Source organism: Mus musculus, chromosome 5 (genome assembly GCF_000001635.26).
Source record: "Mus musculus strain C57BL/6J chromosome 5, GRCm38.p6 C57BL/6J".
NCBI lineage: Eukaryota > Metazoa > Chordata > Mammalia > Rodentia > Muridae > Mus > Mus musculus.
Genome location: NC_000071.6, coordinates 15,028,670 through 15,037,718, shown reverse-complemented (window position 1 = coordinate 15,037,718; position 9,049 = coordinate 15,028,670). Strand labels below are relative to the sequence as shown.

At 44.1% G+C, this 9,049-nt stretch overlaps 1 protein-coding gene across 4 annotated transcripts; it reads left to right on the top strand.

The window, feature by feature from the left end:
- Positions 1-4,702: 4,702 nt before the first annotated feature.
- Positions 4,703-8,769, top strand: Gm17019 (predicted gene 17019). Of its 4 annotated transcripts, none has more exons than XM_017321073.2 (5): positions 4,703-4,919; positions 5,935-6,094; positions 6,605-6,736; positions 7,366-7,546; positions 8,292-8,705. In XM_017321073.2, the coding sequence occupies exons 1-5, from the start codon at positions 4,781-4,783 to the stop codon at positions 8,433-8,435; spliced, it is 756 nt and encodes a 251-aa protein (XP_017176562.1). In that variant the 5' UTR covers positions 4,703-4,780; the 3' UTR covers positions 8,436-8,705. The 4 variants fall into 4 exon arrangements, with proteins under 4 accessions (XP_017176562.1, XP_006503662.1, NP_892002.1 ...); NM_182957.1 differs by having other exon boundaries at positions 4,712-4,919; positions 6,593-6,736; positions 8,292-8,769; XM_030254767.1 differs by having other exon boundaries at positions 4,757-4,919; positions 6,444-6,736; positions 8,292-8,769.
- Positions 8,770-9,049: the final 280 nt, after the last annotated feature.

The window sequence follows — 9,049 nt, the reverse complement described above, 5'->3', positions numbered from 1 at the left end:
TCTAATCCAACAAGGCCACACCTCCAAATGGTGCCACTCCCTGGTGCAAGAATATACAAACCATCACATTCCACTCCCTGGCCCCCATAGACTTGTTCAAACACATGAGTCTATGGGGGCCATACTTAAACATAGCATAATGCAAAATGCATTTAGTCCAACTTTTAATATCCTCTTAGTTTATAGCAATCTCAACAATATTAAAAGTCCGAAGTTCAAGGCCTCTTCTGAGATTCATCCAATCACTTAACTGTAATCCCCAAAGTAAAATACGAACTATGCAATCTCCAGGCTCTGCATCTCCATGGCTGATGTCAAAGTGGTCTTCAGATCTCCACTCCTTTTTCATCTTTGTTGACTGCAACAAACTGCTTTATCCTGGGCTGGTTCAACTCCCTGTTAGCAGTTTTCTCAGCATGTGTCCCATGGCTCTGGCATCTTTAACATCTTTGAGTCTCCAAGGTAATTTCCATGATACAGCTTCTTGGTTTAGTGTCTCTGATTCCACTTGATCTTTTGGGTTCCTCCTAAGGGCTGGCATCACTTCTCCATCTCTGCCCTCTGTAGCACTCTAAGCTCAGGTTGATCCACTCTACTAAGGCTGTTGTTCTTGGTGATCATCCCATGGTACAGACATCTCCAATACACAAGTGGGTTCCACTCCAACTAGGCTTCACCACGAGCCTCTCATAGTCTCTCCTCATGGTGCCAAGCCTCAAATCCTTTGCATGACCCCTTCAGTCCTGGGCCATCAACTACAGCTGAGGCTACACCTTTTCCAATGGCCTTCCATGACCTCTCACAATGCCAAGCCTCAGCTGTTCTTCATGACATCTTCATGTCTTCAAAACCAGTACAACCTGCGTGACTCTTCCACATTACCAAGTGCAGGAGCAGCAGGAAGTACAACCTTGGCTATCTCTGGAGCACAGCTTCTTTGTGCTCCCAGAAAACAATTCTCAGATTTCAACTCAGTGATACTGGTCTCTTCTTAATTATTGCTAAGTTCTTAGATCCAGCTAACCAGCATCAATTGTCCCAGAAGTTCCTTCCATTCTTAACTCTAGAGTCAGAGCCACATGGCTGAAGCTGCCGAGTTCTGCTGCTTACAGGAATTAGAACATGACCCCTTGTACTATTACATTATCACTGACTTTATGTTTTCTAAATTATTCACTGACTAAGCTTGGCTATTCTGGTTCTTGCTCTGTAGATTGACCTTGAATGCAGAGATCAGCATGCCTGTCTCATGGAATTAAAGGAGTGTACCACCATGCCTGGATCTAAATTCATCTGGGTAGGATCTTGCCCCAAGGTCCCACTCCCTTAATCTGTTATCTCCTAGAACACAGTATTTTGCTTCATTTCACTTCCTGGTACCCCTTTAATACTTGAACCATGTATTTTATATGTTTCCTTTCTAAGCTTGCTATGCTTGTTCAAACTTCTCTTCATAAGACTCAACCAGAGAACAAAGTTTCTGCTGGGCTTTTTTGAAACTTCCCTTGTCAATGCAATTAATCTGATGCTCTTCACTTTAGTCTCAGGCAGACTTTTCAGACAAGGGCAAAAAGTAGCCACATTCTTCACCAAAATACCACAAAAACTGTCTTTATGCCACATTCTGAAATCCTTCTCCTTTGAAATCTCTTAGGCCAGGTCAACACAGTTCAAATACTCCCAGCAACAAAGTCCTCCATATTCCTACTAGGAATTAATGACCCATTAATCTCCATTTAAAGCATTCCACTGTGTTGCAAATCCAAAGTCACCAAATCCACATTCTTTCAAAGGAAAGCATGGTCAGGTCTATCACAGCAATACTGGTACCAACTTCTGCCTTATTTAGGGTTTTACTGCTGTGAACAGACAGCATGACCAAGGCAACTCTCATAAAAACAACATTTCATTGGGGCTGGCTTACAGGTTCAGAGGTTCATTCCATTATCATCAAGGTGGGAGCATGGCAGTATCCAGGAAGGCATGGAACAGGAGGAGCTGAGAGTTCTACCTCTTCACCCAAAGGCTGCTAGTGGAAGACCGACTTCCAGGCACCTAGGGTGAGAGTATTAAGCTCACACCCACAGTGACACACCTACTTCAACCTGGTCACACCTATTCCAACAAGGGCACACCTCCAAATGGTGCCACTCCCTGGTGCAAGAGTATACAAACCATCACAACTGGGAAGCATATTACAGCAACAGCATGATATAGACAGCTGCCTTGTAACAAATTTGCTACAGATATGCTAAGGGGCAAGCCTTACCAGAGAGAACTTTGTATCATTAGGAAAGATGTCTGCATGATGTTCCCATGTGTAGACAAGGTCCATGGCCTCAACAGGAGTTCTTTGGAAGGAGGGCAGAGAATGTGCTTGTTACCTGGAATATGGGCCTCAGCAGTGTTTCTCAGCCTGGTCAGTGCCCATTTCATATCACTCTGTCCATTCAGAGGAACCCAAGGTGTCCTCACATCTTCCCTTTGAGCCACATCTAGGCACAAAAAAGCCAGGATACAGTGCTAGTGTCCCACTCCTCAGTTATGCTCAATTTTCAACTAGTGTTTAAACAAATACAGTGTGGTCACTTGTTATTGATAGTCTTCACATCTTACTGAGGCAACCAACTATTGACTACACCCAACTCTCTAAAAAAGTCTGCGCCCTGGGACATATATCAAAATAAATCTGACATGGAGGTGCATGAACACTTTCCTGTACTGAACATAGAAAGGTGGAGGTAGAAGTATGATGTATGGTTAATTAGCCACCAAGTTCACATTGTGTTCCTGGATTTCATCTCAGGACAAGGAAGTGGAGAGTCTCTGATGGCTTCTCTCTAGCCCCTTGAAAGGATCTCTGAGCTCTGGCCTCAGCACTTAATACTTCCTGCTGGGGCAGCAACACTAAAGGAAGCTAAGATTATCATCAGCACAGTACCAAGCTAGCAGCAGTGGATATTACTCAGTTGTTCAGGTGGTGATACTCACTTTCATTTGTTCGTAATGTGGGCTGAGGGAAAAAGAGAACATGGTCCATAGAATGGAAAGATCATTTTCACTTCTCCATCTTCCCAGAAGAAAGACTGGAAGGGAGAGAATGGTAAGTTCTTTATAATAGACAAGGATTGGTAAGCGAGGCCTTGGACTTAGCATGTGTTTCAGAGTTGTTTTCTTAAACAGGATCTCAAATACTCAATGTGGGCCAGGTTAACCTTGATCTCAGACAATTCTCTTTCCAGTTTCCAATATTTGGGCTTACAAGTGGGGCCTCCAAGTACTGTGAAGACAGAACTAGTCATTATGAGAGACCCGGATAATCTAATGCTGAGGCATGTACTGCTTAGTATAGCAAAAGCCATCGTGTTCTATGTCTGCCCCCTATCTCAGATAGTTGCTGTCATATGACACCCAATCATCAACACAGAAAATCAACTTGACTCATAGGAAAGTCATGATGTCCACATCCTGTTCTGTTCTGTTCAATGTTTGTTAATCTTACAATGGTCCATAAACCCTTCCATGGGACCCCTCAAATTAAGGGTCAATATGCACTGTTATATCTAAAATGGCTTGATCAGAACTGACCACTGGATAGTTCCTTAACTTTAAAAGAACTAATTGTGCTTTTTCATTTGTTTTTGGTTTTTGGTTTTTGTTTTTGTTTTTTGTTTTTTTTGTGTTTTTGTTTTTTTTTGGTGTTTGGTTCTTGGGTTTTTTTGTTTTTTTTTTGTCTTTATACCTTAACAAAGATCGTTTTTGGGGGCCCTAGTTCAACCCCCAAAACTTGAGCTATGGTTCTGATCAATCAACTTAGGGTCTGCATTTAACGAATCGTTCATATTTCACTGAGATTGTTTTTTGTGTGGTTTGTGGGGCCAATCATGAACCCAAATACAAGATGCTAGGCCCTTGCTCTGTAAACTAACCTATGTCTATTGTATTTCCCTATATCTTCTGTCTGCACATCTGCCCCTCTGTTGAATATATTATTTACTTCATACAGAATCTCATGGTATCTCTCAGAGAGGGCTGTAAGCAAAACTGCTTGGTGAGTTTGGTGCAGTGAGGAAAGCCCCCCCCCACTCCCCACCCCCACCCCCGCACAATCTGAGGGCCTCTCATTGGTGGCTCCAATATTTCAGTTTCCTCTGCCAACAGATCTTTAGACTGTTGTCAGAAGAATGATGACTGCATGATGACTGCATGTCTCCCTCCTAAGGGATCTTGGGGCAAATTTAAATGCTAAGCACAAGGCTTCATGAGTGTGGCCCCTAACACACACCCACACTGCAACTGGCCCTGTAGGCTCAGCCTGGATGAGATTTCATGCACCTGTACATGATGAGACAGGAGTAGATTTTGGCTGCATATTCGTACTGGTATGATTTCTCAGTAGTTTTTTAATGGTTCATATTGCTGATTGAGGAAAATTTAAGGTAGGATGAGACATTTCTGAGAGGGGTTTGGAAAGGAAACACTCAGTTAGATACATAGGAATTAGTTAGGTGTTGCCAATCAAGCCTAGAGCAAACCCTGGCTTTGGAAGGAGGATGTGCTCAATGGCTATGCCCCAGGAAAGGGCAGCTCAGCTTCCTGTCAGTACAGGGAGAACATTAGCAGGGAACCAAAGGCTGTATGTAGTCCATGACATCAGCAGTCCCTTCCTGGACATTCTATTGTCTCCTGCAGAATTCTTAGCAACCTCTGTGATGTCACCAGTGTTGTAGTGACAACAAACTCACTGAGATTTCTCAGTCAGAGGCTGGACATTGCAGTGATGGCCTTGTTTGCCCGACTCTGCAGACTTTTTCAGAGAGCCAATGTGGATGGGAGAGATACCAGAGAGGGGAGGAAGGATGCTGACCTTCCATCTGAGAGGAATGAAGGACGAAGGAGGTGGACTTGGCGAATGTGGAGTAAGTCCTGGGAAGTGGATGTTGAGCTTCCTGGTAGAGGTGGCCTGAGGTGGCCTTTCCAGTAATGTGGAACTGGAGACTCTGGGTAGTGAAAACATTTCCATGGTTATCAAAATTCTTGAACATCAAGGATTTCAGAACAGTACTTTTCCATCCCCTAAGGCAGGCGTTGGCAAGGTCAAAGCTGTTATGTATGAACTTCAAGTCTTTACTTGCACTGGGTATTGTGGGTGTTACATGGGGACAGAATGAGACCATCAGGAGTGACAGCGGGTCTAAGCAATGCCAGTTTGGGGGAGGGAAATCCTGCACTTCAGTCCATGGCTCCTTTTAGCTCCTGTAGTTATGTGACATTAGTGACAGGGAGAGAATGGTGCTCCAGACCATGACCTCATGTTCTCAGAACTACTCTGACCTCCTGTTTGTGACAGTTCCTACCTTACCTTTCTTTATCACCAATTGTGGTTGGCAGGCATTTCTATGCTGTAAACAAAGAACTATCAATTGATACACACAGACAGAGGGGGATTCTATTGCTACTTCTCGGGTATTTGGTGTTTCGAGGGTGGGAGGGGGGAATTGATCATTGTGTTGACCATGTTCTCCCCCTCCATGACTTTTTAAGCCAATTCCTTGGCTTAGAGTAACAGGTAGGATATCTGAGCATCTCCAAAATCTCAAATACTTTTGAATGGTGAATCTATCATCTGACTTGTAAAGTCTCAACCCAAGGTTCTGAAGCCAAGTTGTACTTTGTACTGTTGATAATCATCCTGGAGAAGACATCTCTCTGGTTATCATATCTATGTTTAGGGAGACAGAGGAAACATATGTCTGCTTACATCTCCTGATATCTCTAGAGTGATGTTAGAATTGATATCCACTGAGAAGAAATTTCATGCTGGGACCAATCTCTTGGTGGTGTCACTAGGTTACAGGCATTTTTCCTTCTCTGTGGTCAGTCTAAACTCTTTGCATTCTCACATCAAATAATCTTGTATTCATCTACCTACAGTGGCTCTCAGACAGACATCATCCCCTGTACCTGTCATAAGCAAGAAGCAGTTTGAGAAGGAAGAGAAAAAGCTGATCAAAGAGATCCAGCTCACTACCGAGGAGACAAATGAGCTGAGAGATCGCCTGATCTACGTGACCGAGGGATCCATGAACAAGAGGTATACATTGCTCCAAAACCTGTGGTGTCAGTCTGGGGTCTGCAATGCCTCCCTCATCTTATGCTTTTAAAGGGGTGGGTTCTAGGAAGCTATACCACGAGAACATACCTGGGCCCCACTTCATGCCCCTAAATACTTCTTAGAGGAGAGGCAGCACCTGAACTTTTGTCAGGAGTGAGAAGGGAAATAGACTCTTCTGCTCCCTCCACTTGAAAAGAGGAACTTGGAGTCTGAGTGAAGAACTCAGGGATAGAGGCAGTGATGAGTTCCTAGAGTTCATTTGGGAAGCCTTTGACAGGAGGTTTCTAGGTGATGGGAGTTTGTAGTTGTGATTTTACTTGTCTGGCAGGTGACTGAGTGCTGGAACCTCCAGGTAGCAGCTGGAGGGGCCTGGTCCCACATGGTTCTTCTCAACTGCTTGCAGTAGTCCAGGACCCAGCCTGAGTTCATGTGTTACTAAAAGCCTAAGTTCATGGAGTCCTATCTTCCTGGGGCAAGGCCCTACCACAGGCAAAATCCCCTTTATGAAAAATTGAAGTTAAAGGAGAAGGAGATCATGACATTTCTGCACAACTTAGAGATGGAGAACATGGAGGCCCAAGAGAACAAGCAGGAGCTCAAGAAGGAGACACATTTCTATCGGTAAGTTCTTGTCAGGGAGGCCAACACTTGTGAAATGGCCATTTCTACCTTCCTTTGTTTCTGGTCTGGAGAGTCTGCAGGTCTGGTTCTATCCTTTCTGCTTTTTAGCCATCATGTGCCTTGGATCTTTTGGACTCTGTTTTCCTAAGTCTCTAAGACACCCCTCCCAGTGTTGTCCAGGCATCCTCAGGAGCCTCCAGATAGGAAAGTGATTCAGACCATAAGAGGGTTATTATGCAGTATTGGGCCTCTGGGGCTCAGGCGGGTTTTACAGACCTCAGTGTATTGTAACACAAGGATAGAACGCCCTCCCTTTTGTTCCACCAACCTACCCTGATTGTACTTGTACCCTACTAATTGGTGTTGCCCCAATGCATGGGCTGTCATGGGTAGATGGAGATCCCTCTTTCTTTTGGAGAAAAAGGGACCCTTTTTGGTGTTTGGACTGCAGCCAAAATTTCTTCTTCCCTGAAATGGTTGGTTGCTGTTTGTACAGCTGTCATGGATGTATTGAGGTGGATTGTATTAGGTCTTAATGGGAACCAGGGTACTGGTCAGGTTAATGGGACCTATAAGTAGAAATGGGAGGAGGAGGCTGCAGGATCTTACCATGCAGAGTGTCCTTACAGTAACCTGCACAGCCGGCTCCTGATGGAGGAGAATCTTATAAAGAAGAAGTCGATGACATTGCAGCAGGAGAGCAAGGAAGTACAGGCTGATTGGGCCATCATTCACCAACGTTTGGTGGAATTGAACCTGAGTGTAAAAGACGAACAGGAGAACAGCAATCTTGAGACTCCAGAATATCAGGTAGAGACAAACAATTCGGTCAGGCTATGACTGTCTGATACCATTGGCACATTAGATCTATCTTTGCTTCCCCCCCCCCCACCTTTCTAATCTACATTCCCAAGCAGCCACCTTCCTCATGGAATGTAGGTGTTCACTGCTCTGTCTTCACACAAGTATTCTTGGAAGTTAGCCTCTTGTGAGACACTGAATTAGCTTCTTTTGAGACACTGTTACCACTGGCAAATGCACCTTTCAACTCTGCTTTAATCTGCAGCCCACTACAGGTTGTCAGGTGAATAACATGTCACATTCTTGCATGTCCTCATGATAGGTGGAATGCTATGCAGAGGTTTGAGTGAGATCTGGGTCCTTAGACAGGAGACAGGCAGAGGTCTTATGACATCCCATGTGCTTGCACCTTGGAGGGATTAGAGCCAAGTACAAATGTCAAATGAGTGCTTCTCATTATCATTGATCTGGGTGTCCTGTGCCCTTCTCCTTTCTTCCTGTAATCCACTGAGGTCTCTTCCTTTGCCATGTTTTGGTTGGAACTGATAGAAGCCTGAGTTGATCTTTGTCAGTCCATGTTTTTGTGACTGTTGTTGAATATTTTGCCCTGTCTTTAGATTTAACATCAATAACTTCAGTTAAAATATTAATGTTGACTGTCAAGTACAGTTGAGGTGGTAGGAGGCAGTAGCCTCACAGCTGCCATGCCTGTCTCCTCCACTCCTGTGTCTTAGTAACTGTCTTCCTCTCCCAGGTCTCAGAAGCTGCAAGAGAGCTGGGATTGGCCACAGCTGAAGAAGACAGCATCCTGCAGAATGAGTTGCCAGGCCAGGAGGCCCCTGCTGAGCACCATCTCCAGCACCCACAATCTTCCTCGGATGAATCTTCTTCCATATAATTCATTTTCTTAGGGTGAATAGGCCTTTACTAGGAAGCCATGGCTGATCCAGTGCGTTGTTCCCTTTTCTCTTCAGACATAGTCTCTTGGCAGAGAACTGAGGCGACTGCACTGCCACCAAGTGTCCAAGAGGAGCAGCAGGCTGTAGGGCTGTGCGGCTAAAAGTGCAGAAATCTGTTTGGTTTTTGTTCTTTGAGTATTGATATGTTATTTAGAAGTTATATGTTCTTGTTCTTGTATTTCATTGTTTTTGCCTTTAACTCTATATTAATTGAACTTTTAAAACCTTTTTTTTTAAAATTCTATTTCTTATGAATAAAAATTGATTTGCAAGTAGTGACTCTTGAGACCATCTTCCTTATTCAGGTGTTCTGTCCCCTTTTTCAGACCTAGAATTCACAGCCAGAGACAGATCTTTGTAAGTTCCAGGCAGCCAGGGCTACATAGTAAAGGCATAGCCACCTAGGGGGTATACAAGGCAATGATGATCTTTTGTGTGTGGATAATGTCACTTACCCCATGGACACACACTTGATGATGTAATCACTGCCATACTGCATCCATGGTGTCATGAATTCTCTTACTTCTAACATATAGTACTCTGTAACACACAT